Source organism: Aspergillus wentii (assembly GCF_001890725.1).
Source record: "Aspergillus wentii DTO 134E9 unplaced genomic scaffold ASPWEscaffold_3, whole genome shotgun sequence".
Classification (NCBI taxonomy): Eukaryota; Fungi; Ascomycota; class Eurotiomycetes; order Eurotiales; family Aspergillaceae; genus Aspergillus; species Aspergillus wentii.
In genome coordinates, this window is record NW_024467834.1 from 722,580 (window position 1) to 744,882 (window position 22,303).

General features: G+C 47.9%; 9 protein-coding genes across 9 annotated transcripts; 4 read left to right on the forward strand and 5 right to left on the reverse strand.

Moving 5' to 3' along the window:
- Positions 1-89: 89 nt before the first annotated feature.
- ASPWEDRAFT_50035 (uncharacterized protein) lies at positions 90-2,020 on the reverse strand (the record flags this gene model as incomplete). Its single annotated transcript, XM_040837365.1, has 2 exons — positions 90-1,069; positions 1,123-2,020. 2 exons carry the CDS (start codon positions 2,018-2,020, stop codon positions 90-92), a joined length of 1,878 nt encoding a protein of 625 aa, XP_040690250.1.
- A 2,839-nt stretch (positions 2,021-4,859) lies between these two features.
- ASPWEDRAFT_50036 (uncharacterized protein) lies at positions 4,860-6,347 on the reverse strand (the record flags this gene model as incomplete). The annotated part of the gene is made up of 3 exons (XM_040837366.1): positions 4,860-5,245; positions 5,296-5,842; positions 5,928-6,347. 3 exons carry the CDS (start codon positions 6,345-6,347, stop codon positions 4,860-4,862), a joined length of 1,353 nt encoding a protein of 450 aa, XP_040690251.1.
- Positions 6,348-7,395: 1,048 nt separating this feature from the next.
- On the forward strand, positions 7,396-9,064 carry ASPWEDRAFT_737484 (uncharacterized protein; the record flags this gene model as incomplete). Its single annotated transcript, XM_040839376.1, has 7 exons — positions 7,396-7,516; positions 7,567-7,607; positions 7,731-7,949; positions 8,003-8,271; positions 8,388-8,409; positions 8,473-8,510; positions 8,563-9,064. The coding sequence occupies 7 exons, from the start codon at positions 7,396-7,398 to the stop codon at positions 8,759-8,761; spliced, it is 909 nt and encodes a 302-aa protein (XP_040690252.1). The 3' UTR covers positions 8,762-9,064.
- Positions 9,065-9,597: 533 nt separating this feature from the next.
- ASPWEDRAFT_107307 (putative alkaline lipase) lies at positions 9,598-10,654 on the forward strand (the record flags this gene model as incomplete). The annotated part of the gene is made up of 5 exons (XM_040827874.1): positions 9,598-9,688; positions 9,742-9,933; positions 9,980-10,350; positions 10,398-10,442; positions 10,493-10,654. 5 exons carry the CDS (start codon positions 9,598-9,600, stop codon positions 10,652-10,654), a joined length of 861 nt encoding a protein of 286 aa, XP_040690253.1.
- Positions 10,655-10,877: 223 nt separating this feature from the next.
- Positions 10,878-12,242, forward strand: ASPWEDRAFT_181566 (BTB/POZ domain-containing protein; the record flags this gene model as incomplete). The annotated part of the gene is made up of 4 exons (XM_040831881.1): positions 10,878-11,374; positions 11,443-11,601; positions 11,655-12,149; positions 12,215-12,242. The coding sequence occupies exons 1-4, from the start codon at positions 11,205-11,207 to the stop codon at positions 12,240-12,242; spliced, it is 852 nt and encodes a 283-aa protein (XP_040690254.1). The 5' UTR covers positions 10,878-11,204.
- A 903-nt stretch (positions 12,243-13,145) lies between these two features.
- ASPWEDRAFT_26037 (uncharacterized protein) lies at positions 13,146-14,538 on the reverse strand (the record flags this gene model as incomplete). Its single annotated transcript, XM_040832801.1, has 5 exons — positions 13,146-13,703; positions 13,757-13,837; positions 13,897-14,068; positions 14,121-14,256; positions 14,520-14,538. 5 exons carry the CDS (start codon positions 14,536-14,538, stop codon positions 13,146-13,148), a joined length of 966 nt encoding a protein of 321 aa, XP_040690255.1.
- Positions 14,539-15,182: 644 nt separating this feature from the next.
- Positions 15,183-18,729, reverse strand: ASPWEDRAFT_170092 (ubiquitin-conjugating enzyme E2; the record flags this gene model as incomplete). The annotated part of the gene is made up of 6 exons (XM_040830564.1): positions 15,183-15,586; positions 15,637-18,280; positions 18,345-18,437; positions 18,501-18,515; positions 18,574-18,633; positions 18,691-18,729. The coding sequence occupies 6 exons, from the start codon at positions 18,727-18,729 to the stop codon at positions 15,183-15,185; spliced, it is 3,255 nt and encodes a 1,084-aa protein (XP_040690256.1).
- A 728-nt stretch (positions 18,730-19,457) lies between these two features.
- Positions 19,458-20,054, forward strand: ASPWEDRAFT_50040 (PRKRIP1 family protein; the record flags this gene model as incomplete). Its single annotated transcript, XM_040837368.1, has 1 exon — positions 19,458-20,054. The coding sequence occupies one exon, from the start codon at positions 19,458-19,460 to the stop codon at positions 20,052-20,054; it is 597 nt and encodes a 198-aa protein (XP_040690257.1).
- Positions 20,055-20,208: 154 nt separating this feature from the next.
- On the reverse strand, positions 20,209-22,126 carry ASPWEDRAFT_107422 (chaperonin-containing T-complex subunit CCT3; the record flags this gene model as incomplete). The annotated part of the gene is made up of 6 exons (XM_040827890.1): positions 20,209-20,298; positions 20,355-20,992; positions 21,046-21,636; positions 21,699-21,907; positions 21,969-22,035; positions 22,102-22,126. The coding sequence occupies 6 exons, from the start codon at positions 22,124-22,126 to the stop codon at positions 20,209-20,211; spliced, it is 1,620 nt and encodes a 539-aa protein (XP_040690258.1).
- Positions 22,127-22,303: the final 177 nt, after the last annotated feature.

The following is a 22,303-nucleotide window of genomic DNA, read 5'->3' on the forward strand; positions in this document are numbered from 1 at the left end:
GGTTTATCGAGACATCACATATTCATAAAAAATGGTGGTATAGTGTAAGTCGGCTCATCACGCTCTGCAAAGATAGGATAGATGATAATTTAGAAAGGAAGCTGGCTGCGTCGCTGCGCATCCATAAGCTTTCGTCGGACTGCCTCGCCGCCCGCGTACCCGTTGGCTTTACGCTTCCGTGTAGGTGTACGCTGGTCAGCGTGTCTGGCATGTCTAAACACACTAGCCGGTCGGGAGGGAGAATTGGCCGGCATGAATTCGCGATGCTGGGGGAGACGCAGCAGCGCCTGGTATCGGTTGTGGTTGCGACGGAACGCTGTCACAATGCCCCGGTCAAGATGGTTCAGGAAGCGCTCGGCACTAGTTTCCGGTTGGGCTTCTCCGAATCGGTTAGGAGTAGGGGTGCCGGCCGCTGGCTGCATAGGTGCAGGAGCCATAGGAGAGGCGAGTGCGTCATCCTCAAAGGGCTTCGAGTCACTCTCCTCATCCGATGAACCATCGCCAAAATCAATAAAGTCATCGACATTCAAGGCCGACTCTGGGTCCTCGTCGTCATCATCCTCAAAGGAGCTGTCAATGGCAAAGTCCCGGGATGGGTAGAAAGCTTCAGGGGGGCCCATGACCTGACCGCCCGGAGCAATGTCATTTCCAAGAGCGGTCATCATCAGGTTGGCACTGGAGGCCAGCATGGGGCTGAAATCAGCATGGTTCGGAGATGCCAAAGCATCCGTGTCACTTTCATCAATAAGATGCATAGTGGTCGCACGCGGGCTGTTGTTGGCAGTGCCGCTGATACTATTTGTGGCGGATTCAAGCCAATCATGGCGAGAAGAAGCGTACGCAGGGATGATTACCAGGTGCTTGCCAGTGCAGTCCACCAGGGCAACTGGCTTGTTAGGGTCGGCAACAAATGTTCCCATGACCGGGCCACGCCGGCGAGAGGCGGGCTCACTCTTTTCATCAGAGGGGGGAGCCAATGAAGCAGAGGAGTCACGGCGGAGGATGGACCGTGGGTGTGTGATGGTAGCGGGAGGAGGGAGGTCTTCGTCTGTGGTTTCACCATCATCGGCTTCGAGTGGGTTAGCATATAGACAAAGGAAATTGTGCAAGCAATCAGCATACTCTCATAGCCACTCGACTCGGATTTCTCCGAATGAGCATCGGACTCGACGTGGTAGATGTTCGAATGGCCATAATCCGAGTCTGCAAACATCTCATCGGACTGACGGCGGTTGTGACGGGAGTTCTCGTTGTCGCTTTCGATCATACGACGTAATTGGGGATCCAAGCTATCCTGCTGGAGGAAGTCCCCGGGGATCTCATCATCCGTGTGCGAGTCACTGTCAGATGAGGAGTCGGAGTGCTCTTCAAAGTGAACACGACGCTGCATGGGTGTCTCCACAGCGGTTTCACTGGCCAAGTCGGTCTCGCCAAAGTTCTCCATGGCACCATAAAGCTGGTCCTCATCAAAGAACGAGGCCGTCGACAGAAGCATGTGATCACCAAACCCACCGGAGCCGGCCCAGTCGTTGGTGCTGCTCGACTCAGGGGCGGAGAACATGCCACCGACACGATCTTCTTTTTCGGACTCTACGATAAGCAACTCCTCGAGCTTCTCCACGTCCTGCTCTTCATCATCACCATCACTGATGTAGTCAACAGCAGCGTAAACATCATCCGAGCTCTCAAACGAGTCGTCGTAGTCGCCATCAAAATCATCATCCAGTGTCATTCTCATCTTCTTCGCTTTCTTAGCAGGCTTGGGCCCCGTCTTATGGGCCTTGTCACGGCGTCCATAAGACGGGGCGCGAACAGACGGCCGTTCCTCTTCATCATCAGCATCTTCTTCCGAATCATTTGCGTCTTCACTTAGGTCATCGAGCGATGAAACCGACGAGACACTGGACACCGAAGACGAGGCTCTTCGTTTCCGGTCCGCATTGGCTGTCCCCAATGACACTGCCTTGCTTGATCTCCGTGGAGAGTTATGGGCACCCTTGGGGTGCAAGTGGTGCAACATGTTGGCCAGGGGACTGGAGCTGCGGTGGTGACCAGACTTAGAGTGTAAAGGCATTGTGTAAATACAATGGAATATGTATGAGGGGGTACGATATCGTCAAAATAGGTGGATTTGGGTTTCGGAGGCTTGAATTAGGACAAAGTTTGTTATCCGGTTGGTAGGCGCAATGAGGACGATTGCGTAAGAGACTCGCGGGGAGTTTGTATAGGTCGATGATGAGGTGGAGAAAAGGTTTCTAATCGTAAAGGCGTACAGAAAAACTTTTTTTTTGTAATCGTAATCGTAAAGAGACAGAAAAGAAATATCGTAGAGAAGAAAGATAAAGGAGGATGGAAGAGGTCGGAAAGGATAAGGTGGTGTCGGATGAGGGAGGGAAAAGGGTAAAAAGACTTTTCGAGACCAGAAAAGCACCTTTACAGTCCAAGAGGGACGCCAAAAGTGCTTCTTCAGTGAGTGAGCTTAAGGGCAATTCCGACGCTCGAAGGAAAAATGCGTCGAAAGAGGAACAGATATCGTCAAGTTGTGAATGAATTGGGAGATGTCTCGGAGCTGCTGGACTGGGGAGCATACGTTAAGCCCCCCAGTGAGGAATCTACAGCTCAACGAAAGCCATTCTGGCAGAACTCTTGACAATATCTGGATAAAGGGGGAGGGGTAAGAGGGAAAGAATTGAAGCTGAAGAAAGATAGTCGGGACTGAAGGAGGAGGGGATGAGGGGTGAAATGAGATGGATCTTCTGCTGGGAAGAAGGGAAAAAGAAAAGCAGGGAGGTGGTAAGTAATAATACAACCGGCCAGAGACGCCTCGGATGCTGCTTGGCTGGGGCGGGCCAATTTTTCCAGCCGGTGGGGCCAGCCATTGGCCGGGCTCAGAAGGCAGGCCCGTGATTGGCCGGGAATGACGGCAAAGTGGCTGCCCATTCGCTGGCGGGTGTTCACCGCATTTTGACCTGCTGCCTGGAGCCAATCAGCGTGAGTCACGGCTGGATACATGCTGATACGTTACATACAGAGAGACTACAGAGGGAGACTACATTAGAGCAGTAACTAGATATTAGGAGCATTAGAGCACGTTAGTAGAGTAGATGGAATATTAGTCGATGGAGTAAAAGAAGAATGAGGATGGAGGGGTAGTTCGCAGGCTGAGAACAGCTGGATACCCACTCAATGACAACCGTTGAGAATGACAACGAACTGTTCAGATTCGGAGTGACTCACTAACAGATAGGATCATCCTAACGATGATGATAGACAATGACAACAAACACCCAACCCCTGTAAGCAGTAACAGTCATAACCAAGTAAGATTCCAGAGAATAGAGAATCAAAAAACTGCCCAAGTGCCTAAAGCCTAAATGGCGTGCATAAAAAAGAGTGTAGATCGTCTGAGCCGCCGATAAAATGATGGGAAAAAAAACGGAGATCAGAGAGGGACTAGGAGGGAGGAGAGGAGATTACCCCTCCGGCCAGGGGCATTTTCTGACCCGTGCTATCTGTAATCTGCATGCTCCCGGGTAGAGATACATGCATGTACATGCAGATGGAAGTTATGACTTGGTTCGAATCATGGTCGACAGGATATATGATCCATCATTTATCTTACTGCATAATTGATGCTGTATTGAGCAGAAAAGTCATAGCAATAATACAATAGTCAGTCAGTCAATGATGATCTCGGATTGACCCCGACTGAGTCAACCAACCAACGATGATTCATTTATTTGGCTATTATTAACGCTATTTATTATTATTATTTATATATTATTATTATTGACTCCCATTCGTTCCGCCAGATTTCCGCTCTACTAAATTTCTTCACTTCTCCCCCACATTTTTAAAGTGGCAAGTAATTTAGCAGACTTTTCAGTTATTATTATTTATTTTCCATTGCAGTTGGCTATTTTAGTCCCTCCCTAGATGCATATTCAGATACTGCTGATTGGTGTAAACCGGCGGTAAGAAATGACAACTATCACTGTACTGCAGACTGGCTGTCTGATTATCAGCGAAATATATTCTCCTAAGTACAGTCGACAGTCTACGGATACAGAGTGCAGAGTGCAGAGGATAGATAATCTAACTGCTGTTACAACTAGTACAGCTAGTAGTTCTGTATAACAGGCTAGATGCAGCCTCGTCGAGGCAAGGAGGCGAATTACTATTAATTTGATTCTAATGACGATGGACTGAGGCAATCCCAACCTCTGGTCTCCACTTTAGGAGGGAAAATTCTGCCATCACATACATCCATCCATGCCTATTCCATAGTATCTTGCATATTCTTCAACTAGCAGTAGAATAGAATAGGAGTATTTTCTTCTTCCTTTCCTTCCTCCTCTTCTATCTGGTACTCTGTATTGAGATAATTGAATCACTGAATCAGCTCTGATCCATCATATATCGCCAACCTGGCCAGATCGGCAGTTTCGCATGAATCCCATTGGCCAATGCATCGTCTTCCTCCTGCTGCACCCCGCAGCTGTCTGTATGGTCAGCATCAGTATCAGTACATGTGGCAGTACTATGTAGTAGCCAACGCAGTATGATTTCATACACATCAATCCGGTTGATCGTAGAAATGGATGGAATGGGAATCCTCATCCCCATCATACGATACTACTCCATAACTATTGATATTCCAGAACAACTTTGATTGCCGCCACCGGACGGAGCCACCCCGTTCCGATCGTCAACCATGGCACGTTTGATTTTCTCCGTCTCGCTGTCTCTCTTTTTTTAGTTTTTTATATCTTAGGAACAGGTGGCCTGTATTTCGGATTCTCAGGGGTAGGGGTATTGGTTATTTGAAACACTATCTTAAAAAGCAGAAATATATAATATCATGTACCTGGATATGGCTCAATCTTCGTGCTCGGTGATATCGGTGCGGTGTTGGACCTCGACCACATCGAGAGTCGTGACTTGGTCCGAGTCGGGATAACCGGAGCGGGTGTAGGAGGTGCGGTCTCGTTGCCGCTCTTCCTTTGCTCTTCAGCTGCTGCTATGGCCGCATCCCGTGCTTGTTGTGCTTCTCTCACGCCAGTCCGGATCTGTTCTGTCGAAGCTCCCTGAGGTGCTGTTGTGGTGAGAGTCTCCGTGGTACGGATTTGCTCCTCGGCCGCCTGCTCATTCAGTTTACCAATCTCCTCCTCTGTCACGAGTCGCTCGTTTTCTAGTCGAACCTCCCGACCGCGTTTGTGGCAGTACCAGAGGACGAACAGGAGGACTAGACATCTGTTAGCTTGGTCGGTATACTCCATTAGATAAAGGACTTACTAGACAATGCCAATGACCACAGCACATTCACACCCAGCACCGCCGGGAACCGGGCCCTCAAAAACGCTATGATGGATCGCATCATCCCCACAAGCGCTGCCGGTTTGGCAACCAGCTCCTTCAAGTTAGGAACCTGGATGCCCATCTTACTTGCAGCTGCCGCGGCTTTGCCCATGTTATCCAAGTTCACCCCACTCTTTCCGGCCTTTGCACTGGCCGCCGCAAGAACTTCGGGCGCGAGAGATTCCGTCCATCGTTCGGGGAGTTTCTGGATCAGTTTCTGCAGCGGGCCGGGCAGTTTCGTGTAGGTATCTTGTAGTTGTTTGTTCCCATTGGTCAGGAGCATCTCAAGGTCATTGTATGCAGTCGGCACACCGTTGATCAGGTCCTTGAAGATGAGCTTAAACTTCCGCATGAGTTCCTGCGTCTCTTCACTGATAGAAAAGACCCGGTTATTGTCCGCAGCAAGGTTCAATTGTTCCAGCACCTGCGTCATATCCTCTGCATCCTGCCGCGACGCATCATCGTTTGGATTTTCGGTCGATGCCTGAAGGCTTTGGGCGGTCGCTGCTTTATCCTGTCGTCCGATGAGAATCACTTTCTATATCTTACCCCAGCAAAGTGCAACATACCTGGACCTTCCCACTTGGCTTCCTGCGCAAAAAGCTCCAGGGCCTCCACTTCTTCTCCTTGCCTACTATGCTCCCATTCCTCGAAACACCCGAGTCAACGGATCCTCTCTTCTCACTCGCCCTCCGCCCTTGCTCGCCGAGCTCTTTACCAAAATCCTCAGCCGGCGACGCCGGCAATGGTGTATTCCGCGCCTCATTCGTAACAGGAGTTATAGGACTAACGGGCGACAACAATGTGTTGTTATTCTCATCCCCCGGCGGAGGTGATGAAGCCTCACCGCCATCCGACCGGGACATCATCTGCTGGAGGAACGCCTCATCTTCGGCGGTCAAGACAGGATCGTGCTGTTGTTTATCTTTAGCAGCAGGCGGCTGCTGCGACGAGTATCGCCAGCTTCGCGTTTTGCTGAGACGTTGCATTATCGATCTGATCGCGATATGGAAATTATGTGTGTGTCAAATACTCCGCAAATCGAGCTGAAAAATGTGGGCGTGTCAGGGAAGAAAGGGGGCGTCGAGTCGTATGGGGTAAATAAATAATGTAATAAATCAAAACAATAGACACATCAGATGCAAAACATGAAAGATAAACAAAAGGGGGTATCACTAGATATGTATGGAGAGATATTCAACGCAAGGACTTCATTTCGCATGCAGGGCTGAACGAGCGATCGCATGTGCTTTTTATTTGGCCTGGGGGCATCACGCGCTGATGTCATGGCTGGCACGTGCTTGTCTCAGCCACTGTGGCGCAGTTGATAGTTTGCACCGCCACGAGGCTTGTTTGGGAAGGATCTGCGGGGAAGGGCGATCATTGGTCGATCTCGATCTTTATCGATTATCTGATCTGTTTTGGTATTTTGTTTACATTGAGATGATATAAATAGTAATGGCTTTGAGTACTATGGCTATCATAGATTAATATCAAAGGTAAAGGCATGAATCTACATATTCAAGAAATGATATTGGATATATATATTGAATACATCCATGCAATATATCCTGAACAACAAGCTGCCACACTTATTTCCAGTAGTGATAAGACACCATCATCCCATATGAACAGTTCTCACACCAGAAATCCAGATCTTCACCAAACTGATTACATCAATAGTACTTCATACTTCATCTGAATTAAGTCCATCAGACCCAGATTCCAATATGACATCCAGACCTCATAGCAGTAAAGGCATATTCTGCCCGCGGCATTTCAAGGAATATCCCGAATAGATCTGTTTCAAGCATCCAACCATGAGATGTAAGCTTGCTACTTAAGTATCAATATCACGGAGAAAAGCAATATAACAATCTATATGAAGGAGATTACCACTAGGGAAAATTTTTACACCATTAGCTGACTACTATATAAACCCCTATCCTCGCCTCTGCTTCTCTCTACCACCCTTTATCACTGCACCAGCTTAGCTTCATTTTCAGAGCTAGCCTAGAAAAGCCAATTTTTATCAGTATGGAGAGCAGAGTCATCAAGGGCTCTCATGATGAGTATGCCGAAGAGACAGTGAGCGATGATACTGGAAATCAACCAGTGGACATTTCCCACGAGCAGCTTGACCCATTATTGTATCAAAGTAGGTCTTTGTGTCTCTTATTTCTTAGAATGTAAACTGACAGATCCCAGTATCCGAAATCTCGAATCAACCAGCCAATAATCAAGAAAAAGTGAACCTACCCGATAGCCTGGAATTTCCCAGCCCAGCAGATACCTCTCCAGAGAAACTCGCAGTGAATGCATCCAAGCCCACAGCCCCTCCACACAAACGCCAATAAACAACCTCCCACAAGAAAATCAACGCAGACATGGACTCTGACGATGATCTGCTCTGGCACCTCAAGCTGGCAAAATGGACCGAAAAAGATATCCACCAGCGCTTTATAAGAGAGGGACGAACGGGCTATCGTGAGAAAACGATCGGTACGCGGTTCTGTCGGATGAAGAAGATAATGAGATTGCACACGGATAAAGGGCTTGAGAGTGGGATGGGCGGATGGCATGAGGGAGATGTAAGCCTTTAGTATTCTTTCTTATTTCGTGTGAAGATACTAATCGCATACAGGACGATATCCTAAATCAAGCCGTCAACAAAGCCCAAGGCGAAATAGCCAAAATGGTGGCTGAAATTGAGCAGCAAAAGTGGAAGTTGGTGGCTGAGTATATGAAGGACACTAAACCGGCGGTCGATTATTCGGACAAGGCATGTCGGGATCGATGGGAGGCACTGCAGAATGGGACAGCTAGCCTTCCGTTGGAGATGAGGTCGGATCTGTTCCCTGAAATGGTTGAGGTTATTCGGAAACGCAGAGAGTCGGAGGAGAAGATTCGTCGGTATGAGGGGGAACGGCCTAGTTGAGGCGTTGTGAGTCTGATTTATTCTGGATATTGCTATTTCTGACCAGATATCTATAGGATGCTCTATATTGCAAACTAAAATGTGTTTTCAGAATGTGCTCTGACGGAAATGGGGTAGGTGACAGGAACAGGAATTGTATACAGAGGATAATGAATGATGATGTTGACTGTCTACAGTTTATCTTCCATCATTTTCTTCCAGACCGACAGATAAGGTATGAATAATTCGATATTCAAACTGATATTCAACGGATATTCCCTCGAAAGGCATACCGAAATTGCAGGACGATCTGACAACATCCTAGGATGCATCTGCCAAAACCTCGGTATAGCCTCAACTGCCGAAGCCAATATCGGCATTTACATTTTCATGAATAACGCCAATTGGACAATGGGTGGCATCCTGAAACACCATGGATATCCCCTGGTTGGTGGGTGTGTTCGTATCTCGGGTCAACCTCGGTAGTCCAAAAATTGAGGCTATACAAGCACGCCAGCTTTTCTGGAATCATGTCAAGTTCAAACTCTATGGATTTGAGTCTTTTCTTTTTTGTTCTCTCGGTATATCCGAGATTATTATTTTTTTCTGCACTTCTGGACGATTCCTGCGCTGTGGAACTCGGGTTTATTCGAAACAGCAGGGTTTGATACATCATCGAACCCATTTTTGAGTCAAGCACGAGAGACGATTCCTTGCCCCACCAACTGCGCCATTTGATACCATCCAAGTCTTCCAAGACCCAAGGAACCAGGTTCATTTGGAATAGATTGAGTGTGTTCCTGGCTGGCCTGTGGAATGTGACAGTTAACGATCGTCCCTCAAACCGCCGTCTATTCAGGTGGTGAACCGGTCATCTGTCACCGTCATCACCAACCATCGTCATTCAATCCAAGACACGGTAAATGCTCCGTTGAAGATTGAGTTGGCATCAGCCTTAATAATTGGATAATATCCTTGGATGATTCGGGGAATATCTTTATCCATGTGTTTTCTACTCCGAAAAGATCAACGGCGAAGCCTTTTGTGTGCCCACAATTCTTCCACAAGCGGGTTTTCTCCGAGAAGCTAGTCTGCTTGGTTGCTCTGATCTTTTTGGCTTTTGTATCTTTGACCTGTTCTAAGATGAAACCCCGCTTCCTTGTGATGGTGGATGAAACGATGCTGGCCGTGGCTTGTTCGTCGCGGTTCAGTGGAGGGTTTTCCTCTCTGTCGTCTGCAGCATATAAACTGGCTGTTTCCCTCGAGATGAGATGAATGAACAGACAGAATTCATTCAATCGTTTATCTCTGACACCTTCACAATGCTCTTCAACCTTCCTACCCTCATTGGGGGGATCGCATTGATCTCCCAGGCTTCTGCTGCCCCATCTCTCATTTCCAGAGCTACTTCTGGTTTGTCCTCTGAAATATCTCTGTGGAAAGCAGTAGCTAATAATTCGATATAGACCCCTCGGCTTTCTCGGACCTGGAAAGAGCAGCAAAGCTCTCTTCTGCAGCCTACACTGGCTGCAGTAACACTGCTTTCGATGTCACTGTCACCAAGCAGATCAACGATGCTGTGACTGACACCCAAGGTTTCGTGGGATACTCCGAGTCCAGAAAGGTCATCACAGTGGCCATGCGAGGCTCCACAACCGGTAAGTCTTTTCATATTGAAATAATACTCCATACTAACTTGCACAGCCACTGATATTGCCAACGACGTCGACACCTCCCTGGTAACTCCCAACCTGTCCGGAGTCGACTGGCCCTCTGGTGCAAAGATCATGAACGGCATCTCCCGTCCCTGGTCTGCTGTCCACGACGAGATCATTGACGAGGTCAAGTCTCTTGTGCAGAAATATCCTAGCTACAGCCTCGAGTCTACTGGACACTCGCTGGGAGGTGCCCTCACCTACATCTCCTACGTTGCGTTGGCCCAGAATTTCCCCAACAAGAACATCACCAGCAATGCCATGGCTGCTTTCCCTATTGGCAACTCGGAGTTTGCAGACTTTGGCAACAAGCAGCATGGTACTCTGAACCGGGGCAACAACAACGGTGATGGCGTGCCGGTTAGTATACCCAAGAATCAATAGTAGATGAAGCTAATATTTTCTAGAACATGTACGTGATGTGGCCTTGGAGCTTCGAGCACTACGGCACTGTGAGTTTCTCCTGCTCTTAATAAGTGACAACATGTTAATATCTCTGCAGGAATACTACAGCTCTGGGAACGAGGGCAGCACTGTCAAGTGTGATGGCGAGCGCGATAAGTCCTGCTCTGCTGGAAACGGTCAGATTGGTGTTACTGCTGGCCACTTCCAGAGCTTTGGTGTCACTCTGGGAGCAGCAGGATGTGGTTCTTCGTTGCTGTAGGCATAAACACTGAATGAGACGGATAGTATACAGCGGGTTATTGTATTTATCAGCATGATTATTGGCAGATGTATTTGATTATATTAAAAGATATAAAATATTTTTTTAGTTAGGGCGTCAATCATGATGCCTATGGTGCTATCATCAGCTGATCACATGATCCCATCACATCCCCTCTTCGTCTTCAACTTCAACTTCTTCGTCTCGCTTTCTTTTTCTTTCTTCACGCTTCCTAGAGTCGACCGATTTCCGCTACGTCGAATCAAAAATACTCGATTCGCGTACGCGAAGCCAGTCCATCAGGACTTGATCCTTCTGTCCAAGTCTTTTCCACCAAGAAGACTTGGAATAAACAGAAAGCATCATTTCTCTGAGAAAACTGCTTCCAGGACTCTCTCTCTCCTCACATGCTGCCCAGCGCGTGATCTGGTAGCGTCGCCCATCGCCCATGTTCTTTTCTTTCTTGTGACAATAGTTCCTGTCCACTCTACGTGACTCCGATCTGAGTTGTCGTCGCTCTTTTTTTATTATTATTTTGTTGTTGCCCGTCATGTTCGCTTCTCTTCGACAGATTCTGTCTTCGGATGACAGTATGCTTAGGCGGTCTTTTAATTCAAAGGGTCGAGTAGGCAAGACTGTCAAGTCGTCTAAATCTAAGAAGACGTATGGTAAACGAGTCAAGGCGAAAATGGAGGAGAGTCTCGAAGGTCCGGTGGAATCGTGAGTTTCATCTATTTTTATAAATCTGCATTTTCTGTATCTATGGATGTAAGCTGATTGCTATACAGCCCCCCTCCTAGTCCTATGGTTACACTAGTTGTAGGCTCGGAACAGCGCACTTTTGCAGCTCATGAAGATGTTCTGTCCCGCTCGCCTTTCTTTTGTGCCATGCTTCAGGACCAGTATATCGGAGATTCTGCGAACAAAGTCATAGACCTGGCTGATGAGTGAGTCATCTCAAATTAACTTTGATATGACCTGCACAAACTAACAGAACTAGAGAGCCAGAGATTCTATCCTGCATTCTCGAGTTCCTGTATAAAGGAGATTACTACCCCCGCATACTACGCAACAAGGACCAAACCTCCTGGGGCCTCGAAAACGCCCAAGACATCAACAACACCGGAGGCCGCGGATCCAGCGAAGCCACATTCTTCCACCCACGCATCGACAACCTCGTCCTCAGAGACACAGTCGTCTACTGCGCCGCGGAGAAGTACGGCCTCGAAGACCTCAAGCGTCTGTCCCTCCGCAAACAGGGCCTGCAGAGTGGCATCCCCGTTGATGTCATCCTGCGATCTGCCCGGTATGCGTATGACAACACGCCGGACTCGGATTCGCGCCTCCGCGCTCATTACCTGGCGATGATTATTCGGACCCGGAAGATTTTCAAGAGAAGTGGCACTATGCAGTTGGAGATGGAGATGGGACATGAGTTCTTTTTCGATTTGTTTGTTGCGATGTGTAATCATATGGATGATTTGGGGGAGGCTCGGTATGTCTTCTCATCTCATCTCAACTTATGTTTTGCTTTGCTTATGCTTATGCTAACCTCTATAGCAGCAAGCGATCACCCAAAATCTCCTAAATTACACTGTACCACCAACTCCCACACCAAAAGCTAAAAGCTCACGATTCCATCCACCAAACTACACAAAACCAGAATACCAGATTCACTTTATTTGCAAACGACAAAAAAATCCAAATCAACATCAACACCTACATTCCCTTCTCCCGAGGTCGGCCACAAAGTTTTCAAGTTGTTTTTGGTCGAAAAGATCATCTACTCTACTCTTTTTTAATCACAACCTTTGGCGTATAGGGTGGTCTGATTTGATTTGATTTGATACAGATCCAATCTTCTATAGGATGGGAAGGTTTCTTTCCGTTTGCAGGAGAATGGTACTGTGACTGACTGACTGACTGGCTTTGTTTTTTTTGTTCCATCTCAACTCTACTATTGTTTTGAGCTTTTTTCGCAGTTTGTTTTCTCTTGATATTTATCAAGTGTCTGTCCTTTCATTGATGACTCGATATAACGATAACGATAACCATAACGATATAAGAAACCAAGAATGAAGAATGAAGAATGAAGATATTGGCCACCTCATATGATTGCATTTCGTACTTCATATAGGAAATTCAGTTCAAGTTGATAAAATCTGGTATTCATGATTCCATCAATCGGATAACCTAAGCTAAACTAACTCCCCTGGTATTCGCACATTGACATTGAATTCGATCAAGCACACAGATTCAAGATTCAGCTGGACATGAGTAAAACAAACCAAGGCGCTCTCACAACAACATACAGTGCGAATATGATAAGAAATGAATCAAAAAAGATGATGAAAAAGACCGAGAAGAGAAAAATGAAAGATAGGAATTAAGACACCATTAGAAATGAAAAAAATAGTAGAATCTCGATCAACTCAAGTCAAACCAGGCCACCCTTTTTTGCCACATAGAAGAAAGTATAAAAAAAGGACATTTAGGTAGACTTCTTCTTGCGGCCTCTCTTGGGCTTCTCCTCTTCGACGTCTTCTTCGTCGGTCTCGGCTTCCTTGACCTTCTTTGCTGCTGCAGTGGCGGCGGCTCGGCGGCTTCGCTTGGGCTTCTCCTCTTCAGCGGCGGCGGGTTTGGGCTCTTCGTCACCGCCAGCGGACTTGCGCTTGTTTTGCTTGGGGGCTGGCTTGTCTGCCTTCTTTTCATCAGTTGGAGCCTTAGCAGGACGGCCTCTCTTAGCAGGCTGCTTGGCCTTGGCCGCGGGAGCGGGAGCAGGTTCCTCGGCCTCCTCGGCGTCATCAGCAGGTGCAGCTTCGGCAGCTTCAGCCTCCTCAGCGGGAGCGGGAGCGGGGGCAGCATCCTGTTCCTGCTCCTCTTCGGCGGGGGCGGGAGCAGCAGCTGCCTTGCCACGGCCTCCCTTTTTGGCCTTCTTGGCCGCGGGCTTCTCTGCTTCGTCTTCGGCGGTGTCTTTCTTTGCTGGGCCACGGCCGCGTTTCTTGGGAGGAGTGGCCTCCTTTTCTTCGCCGGAGGCGTTTTCCTTATCCTAGACATGTTAGCTTGAGTTGATCATCTCGTGATAGTACAAGGTATACATACCTCGGCGTCAGCAGCAGCGGCATCCTTCTTCTTACCGCGCACACGGAACCCAGTCTTACCGGGTCTATTCATCTCAACATCCTGCGAACATGTTAGTTGAAATCTTATACCCATAGAAAAGAGAACAAGGGAAAACATACACCCTTCCACTCCTCATCATCAACATGACCCTGTTCCAAGGCCTTACGGATCTTCTCCTGATGCTCAGGCTGGAGATCCTCAAATCCATCCAAGACAGAAAGGTCATTCTCATCGCCACCCTCCTCAACATTCTCTTTGAGGTTGGCGATGATCTTAGGTGTGACACAGCCCCTTGTCTTATGTTAGTCAAAGAGCATCCAGAATCACTACACAGTCAACTCACCAGTGTCTCCAGAAGAAAGTCTGGATACGCTCCGAATCGACCCAGCTGCCGAGGCGAAGTTCGCCCTTGAGGATCTTGACCTTGGCATCTTTGCATTCCTTGTTTTGGCAGCCGGCTCGGCCGGAAGAGGCTTCCTCTGTGGTATGTTAGTTGTTGAATTTAGATAGAATGAATGATCGAGTCATGGGGAAAGCAAAAATATAAAACATAAACATCAAAACTTTGAGCAGACATGCACATCATCAAGATAGATGGCCAAAGAGCCAAGTATGCTGGATTCGGATAACACGACAGCAAGACAAACAAAAAGCTAACCATCAAACAAACAGACAAATATTTTCCAATTTACTCCAAATAGAACAAAAGATAAATAGATAAAAAAAAAATAAATAAACTCACCCAAACGATAAGAAGGCATTCTGAAGCAAACTGACGCGACAGTCAGATGGGCTCGAAAACACACGCGGGAAAGTCTTCGCGACGACTTAAACTATCAAAACCACAAAAGGATGAATTAGTTATCCACGATGCTATTCCCAGAAACTCGAATAGCAGAATCAGTGGAATCAGAGAAGAGGGAGCCGTGGAAGAAGAGAAGTTGGATGAAGGAGTGACGTTGAGAGGGGAGGAAGAAAAGAGGACGAAAAAGAAACCCACGGAACACCTCAAAGACCAATGCCGCAGTGATGCAGCAAAACACGGCCACGTCGGGGTTTTTTCGAGAGATAATTATGTGTAATTGGGATTTTAAATGTGGAATTTCTGTATATGAGGTTTTGGCCTTTTTTTCTCTAAAATTCCTGTTGTTTTAACTGTTTTTTTGTGGTGGTTTGATCCCTCCAACACCAGCAATCCCTGTCGCATTCGAGGCCAAAAGTACTGCATTGTTATGGCTTGTGATATTAATCAGGTATTGGTGATGGATTGATGAATTAATTTAAATGGTTTCACATTCATATTAAACTATTTCGACCGTGTTATAAGCATCGAATGCAATCAAAGATCCGTAACTACAAATTAAGACTAAGTACTATAAGCAAAGTATCAACAACACCCGAATGATCATTCAGGCGCAGACCCAGGAATGAGGTCTGATACAATCTTCTCAAGAGCAGTTATATGCTTTCGAAGCATTACAACTGCCCCCAGACTAAGACGGCGAACGAATGGCGACGCCACGGTATGCTCGTCGAGCTCCTGGCTCCTAGAGGTATTATTGTGATGCTCAATCATCGTCAGGGCTTCATCTATAGCCTTTTGCAGTAATCGAGGGCGATTGGAGCTATTGTAATTATGCGTAAGATCTGGGAGGTAATTCCAGGTTAGAATATCTTCGAACCCTGCAACGGGGTTTTCGAGGGCATGCTTGATGAAAGTTCGTGTCATCAAAAATGCCTTTTCCGTATATTGAGCAGACTCAACCCGGTTTTTGTCTTCGGCCGCGAGTACTTCATATCCAGCTTCGTCTATTTTGATCAGCAATCGGGATAACCTTTGATATCTAGAACCAGCTTACTGTAGAATGGCGTTTTCACCAGCACCAACCCCATGATGGAAACCAAGACCTGAAGGATAGTAGATTTGAAAGGAGACCACCTCTCATCTGGGTTCTTGGTGGGCCACGTCCCGAGGATGCTGAGGCAGATTTTACCGTCCTCATACAGATTAGGATTGATCATCCCCGATCCATTGGCCCACGAGTGGAAAAAGGATGCCGGTGGTGAGTTGGGAAAGTCATCTTGCAGATGGAAATCAATCACAAAGGGTGCATACTCGTATGGCGTTCCCTGAGGTCCAATGATCAAGGCTCGCATCAGGTCGATCCTAGACTCCCATGTCCGAACGAAGATCCCGGGAGGCAACGAGGACTTGAGAATATCATACTCTTTGCGAATCCGTTTGAGCCGAGGCCCAGAAGCCTCTAGCATGGATTTTGAAAGAAAGTTATGATCAGATGGAGGAGGGCTCTCTAGCACATAAAAGCTTGCGGGACAAGACTCTGCCTGGCTAGACGAGAGACTAAGCGATTCCGTGATTTCGTGCTTGATATGAGAATCCTCTTCTTCAGAATCGGACTTTTCAGCAGCACTGATTTCTGCGACTTTAGATACAAGTCCATCACTATCATCGTCGGTTTCAATCTGTTCAACATTCAAATCCCCTTCTTCATCACGGTCGTCGGATTCGTCTTCTGTCATCCATAGGTAGTCACCACTGTCGTCGTCAAGACGTTCGCCCCCATCGTATTCAAATGTTTCATCACTAAGCTGCTCGAGGGCCGTGTAGATTTGTGCGGATGATTCGTCCAATCTCAAAAGTGCAGATATTGCAGATTGCAAATTCGAAAGGGTTGAAACTGTTGAAAAAGGTGGAATTGGAGCTGCACTCTCATCATCAATCACCATAAGAATTTTCTCCCTGGGCACACGAATATCGCGGCAGTTATCAGCTCCCGCAAGTCGAACAATAATGGTACCGTCAGTACCAATTGCGATTATCCGGCCGATGAAATCGACAGGCGTTTTGAGACCGTGTTCATCGCGATGGAAACTGAAGCGTGGAGGCAGGGAAGACGAATCAACTTCGGTTGTATTTTTGAACCAGTCCATAGTCACTATCACTTCCTTTATGTCTTCGAGATACATGCAAGCCTGGGAGAATGCGATAGGACCCAGAAAACTGTGTAGACCGGTTCCCAGAGCCATTGGCGGTACGTTAGTAGCACCTGACGGTACCAATGACTGGTGGACCTTATCCGGGACCAGAAGTACCAGGTTATCGAGGGACCTGCTCAGGCTGGGATAGGAACTCAATTCATACAAGGAGACATCTGTGGTTATATCACCAAGTTCTCCCAGGACCGAAGAAGCCCTTAGCATATTCCCCTCGTGAAGCAGCTCGACATCTGGATCCTTGTACCAGCGGACTGATGCTATTCTCTCCCGGCTATCAACAATCTGTACAACGCCAATTTTCTTTGGACGAAGTGTTTCGTAACCGCCGTCCATATGCGCATGAACTTTCTCGACCGCCTCTCTCAAAACGACGAGATTTCCCGGCCAAACTTCGGCTTCTGTTTCTGTAGCTCTATGCACAGCTGTGGCATCTTCCGTCGTGATACTGAGATCCTGCCATTGAATGGTGACTTCTGTCTTGGATGATATGATCCGAAATACATTCAGATCGTACCCCAATGATTGGTCACTTGGGATAGGCTGATATTGCGAGTATTTAGCAGCGGCGTCTATTGGATCTCGGAAGCGAACTCTATCTCCAATACTAAGCCATATATCGGACTTGACGGTTTGTTCTTTGAAGTGACCAGAGGGCAACTTGCCAAAGTCGCATTTTACAGCGTGTCCCTCCAGTGTAGATGCCCTTATCACTTCTTTACTGGGCCCCTCACAAGAGCCCCCCACTGAGAAAACATTGGGACACAGCCAATCAACATGTATATCCATAGCTGGTGTGGCTATGACATGACCTTCCGGTCGTTCCAGCCCTGAGTAAGCACCAGAAATCCAGTACCCACTTCTCAGATTTCTGGATGTTGTGAATGCGTATTGGCCCGGGTATAGAAGCTGAGGTTCCGTCGTCCAGACAGACTCCCCATTGCCCAAGGGTTTCAATTTCACTGTATCTGGAAGGCTAGGTAATGAAACTATAGGTTTTGATCCAATATCGAGCGGGATCTCAAGGGCTGAAGGGTTCAACGGAGACACGGCCGTTTGATTCTGAAGAAGTAGAACCACATCACGGTCAATGTTTTGGATCACCCCTACTTTCTGCCGGTAGACTATATAATCCCCTTCGTTGAATGGTTCGTAATGCTGAAGCTCTGACAGGGGAATATCACGCAGTATCCGAGATTCCAAATCATCCGTCTTATCCGCTTCAAAGTCAGACTGCACGGCTTTCTCCGTGAATTGTAAAGGGCCATAGTCTCCCGTCGTTGGATCGAGTGTCCGATAAGCAACCGGTTCGATATCGCATTTCCTAGATGTGCTGATTACCGTGCCACTGATAGTATCTCTTGAGCCTCGTTTCACGATTTGACCTAACGGCATAGGCCGATTGACAAGGTCAAGATCGTCTTCATGTATAAGTGATGACCCTTGCGAGGGCTCCGCGAAGCTGACAAAGACGTACCCTTTCGATGGCTATAAGATAGCACAAGAATCAGCGCGTGGATTCAAACCATTCCCATCCATGGCAAGAGCATACCGCGCCGGTTTCCAGGAATTCAGTCAGCTCGTGCTGGGGCACAGAAGAGTAGGAGAGAACCAGGAGATGATTCAGTGGTCCATGTGTATCAGCCTTCAACTAAGTTAGTTGATTCGATTGAAGAAATGAACCAGGCCAGCGGCACGGGAGTGTTACATCGTAATATGTTCTCTGTGACACTCAAGTTAGCACGCGATAACGCTATAGTATGCCATCACCAAGTACTCACAGTGACGAATCCAACCAACGATGGATCTGATTTGAGACGACAAGCATCATCGAGATCGAACTGGATGGAATTTCAGATTTGATTCTCGCGATGATAGACTGCAATCCCAAGACTGACCTTTCTGCTATTGCTATCTCCCGCTTGGATCGAGTCCATTGCGATAGCTCTGCGGGGTAGAGATACGGGGACAAAGAACACAGAGAGACAAAATAATTAATTGAAACAGCATAGACTCAGTATTAACGCGAATATATATCAAAGAAAAGAAAATGTGAACAAAAGAAGCGGCAAGTGAATTGAACAGCAACAAACAACTGCGATATGCCAGTGGTGTCACTGTCACATGTGCCGATGATGGGCTTCCCTACAGATCTGAGCTCAGAATCTGGCTCTCACTCGTCTTTTTTACAATCTCAAGTGCGTGAAAGCACCTTCAAGCTGATAACCATCTCATATTCAGCAGAACAATTAATCAACCTGGAATAATCCTTGGGATGGAGGGGGATCGATGCTGGGACTGAGGGGATCAACGATCGATGGCCGGCCAGAACCTCACCGCTTAGAATTTATCCGAAAATCTGCTCAGAGAACAATCTTCGCTTCTTCCATAGAACACACGTCCTTCGGACGGAACCTGCTTTTTCTCCCTCAGCAGTCAACGCTTTTAGCATTATATTTCCTTTTCTTGACGCGTTGGACGCGATAAACGTCATTCTGCGCAAAAAAAGTCGCCATCAATCAGAAGGGATAACTGAGAGAGGAAGAAGTTACGTCAGAACGATTCGCTTTTCCCATCCCACCCACTGTCAACGCAACGCCATAACCATCGCCGCTTGCCCCCCCTTCCAAAAAATACATACACACATAGAGTTCAAATCGCAACAATGTCCGAACCGGGCCCCGAGTCAATCCCTACAAGCGCAGACCCGCGCAGCAAAAGACCCGTCAAGCGCCGCGCAATCACGCCGCACTCGGAACAAGCAACGCAAATCGACTCCCTGTTCAAAGACCCATCAAAGGAAATCAAACTGCCCGACACTGCGAAGCCACGCTCTGTGGCGTCGTTGGCTGCGCCGCCGGAAATCGTCGCCAATGTGCAGGGTTCTTCGGCGGGTGCTGGGTCGGGCGAGTTCCATGTCTACAAGGCGAGTCGGAGGAGAGAGTATGAGCGACTACGGATGATGCAGAGTGAGGTTGATAAGGAGAAGGAAGATAAGGATTGGGATAAGGAGAGGGAAGAAGCGAAGCGAAAGGATGAAGAGAAGACGGAGAAGAATCGGAAGAAGAGGGAGAAGAGAAATGCGGCGAAGAAGAAAAATAACAAGAATGCTTCGGGCAATGGGCAAGAAACGGACAAGGTGGAGGCCAGAAAACCAGCTCCAGCGCTCAGGTTTCCTGGCCAGAAAACAGACGAGGATCAGGGCCAGGAAGATGGGCCAGCACCGGCCGAGGAGGTTGGAGTCATCATCCACGATGACTGAGTCTACGGTTTTGGATCGAAGTCAAGTACAGTGGGCCGTTCCAGGTGTGCGATTTGAAGATACCCATGTAATTTTTAGTCTAGGATATTCATACAAACTCAAGAGGTAATCATGTAGCATTATGTACGCGTTTTTATTCCATTGGCCTCGTCCTTTATTCATCTCCACCGCCAACACCAGCGCCAGCCTGCTGCGCGGTCTTGCCGCTGCAGATATCATCCACACGGAGGAGTAGGCAAGCCGACTGAAGATTTCATTAGTTGGGATATATCTCAAGTCAGGGAATTTGGTAAGACTTACCTCGACAGCTGTCTTAATACTCTGGAGCTTGACAGCTTCAGGCTCCCAGACGCCGTACTCCTTCATGTCAACCAAAGCACCCGAGTCACCGTCGAGACCCCAGGTGGTCTGGCCCTCAACGTGCTTGGCCCTCATGCGGGTAAGGACACGGATGGGGCTAGCACCAGCGTTCTGGGCCAATGTACGGGGAATAACCTCCATGGCATCAGCCACGGCCTTGTAGGGCCACTGTTGAACACCCTCGATGGACTTGGCGAGCTCGCCCAATTTGACGGAAACGGCCATTTCAATGGCACCACCACCGGGGGACAGTCGGGGGTGGAAGATGACGTTTCTGGCAACGGACATGGCGTCCTGCAAGTTTCGGTCGATCTCGTTCAGGATGTCCTTGGAAGGACCGCGCAGGAGAATGGTGCAAGCCTTGGGAGTCTTGCATTTTCTCATGAAAGTGAAATATTCATCACCGATCTTCTCAATCTCGAAAAGTCCACACTGTGTTCCGACGTCGGATTCCTGGATGTCGTCGACACGGTTGACAATGGTTGCGCCGGTGGCTCTGGCAATACGGTTGTTGTCGGTCTTTCTCACACGGCGAAGAGCTGTAATGTTGGCCTTCATAAAGAAGTGCTGTGCAAGGTCTAGAAAGTAAAGGTCAGACAATATTGACCGCAGGGTTAGACGGGTCCCTTACCGGAAACACCCTTCTCGGTGATGACAACGTCGGGCTTGACAGCCAAAATAGCATCACACATGTGCTTCACTTGCTCCTCCTCAATCTGCAGAATCCGGTTCCAGTCATCCTCCTTGGTAATCTCAATGTTCGTTTGGGACTCTCCCTTCTTGTACTCCAACGGGCAGTCAAGCAAGAGAATTCGGGGGTTTTCTATTCTCCTCCGCATCTTGGGGTGGGTGATATCCTTGTTGACCATGACACCGTCGATAACCTCGCTGTCCTCGATCTGTCCACCAGGAATCTTCTCAATACGAGCGTAGCGCTTAATGTCAACCTCTTGCTTTCCACCACCGGCGTCGAAGGAAACCGTTCGGACGGCCTTCAATGCCAAGCTGCACATAAGTTCCGACCATCTCGACACGAATTTGGTTCCAATGGAAGAATGAATAAGGGTGTACATGGCCTTGTCATCATTGATGTCGACGGGTACCGAAACCTCCTCCACGATGGCAAGTGCGTCAGCGAGAGCACGCTTAAAGGCCGAGATAATAACGACAGGGTGGATGTTGCGTTCGAGTTGGGGGAGAGCCTGAGCAAGCATTTCACCGGCTGTCAAGGTCAGCATCATACAGACCTGAAAGGATGTTTTAAAAAGACAGAGAAAGAATTACCAAGGATAATAACAGTCGTAGTTCCATCTCCGACCTCCTCATCCTGAGTGCGGCTGAGCTCAATCATGCTCTTTGCCGCGGGGTGCGACACCTCAATCTCTCTCAGAATAGCATGTCCATCGTTGGTCAACACAATACCGCCCATCGGGTCGAGAAGCATCTTCAACATGGCCTTGGGACCGAGACATGATCGGATGATGTCCGCAACACTATTGGTGTTTTATATGTTAGACACGAAGCGGGGGAAAGAGGTAGTGAAAGTCCACGTACGTCTTAGAAGCGGCGATGTTCGAGAGCTGTGCTTTCCGACCAACCTGTCTATCACCAGCATTGGTGTCTGGATGAACGGATTAGAATAATCCCAAGATTGAAAGCCCAGACGATCCCCAACGGCATGACTTACTCATTACCACCACCGGTGCCTGCATATTGGCGGTGGTCTGTGGATTTGTTTCGAAAAAAAGAATTTAAAACGGCTTCAACACGTCCCAGGGAGTTCCTTTGGCTCAAAGAAAAGGATTCAGACAACGGGGCTCGTGAGTTAGAAGACGTGGAGTGGTGTTCTCTTTGCCCGCATCGCCATTAATTTTCCAGTGAACCTCGAA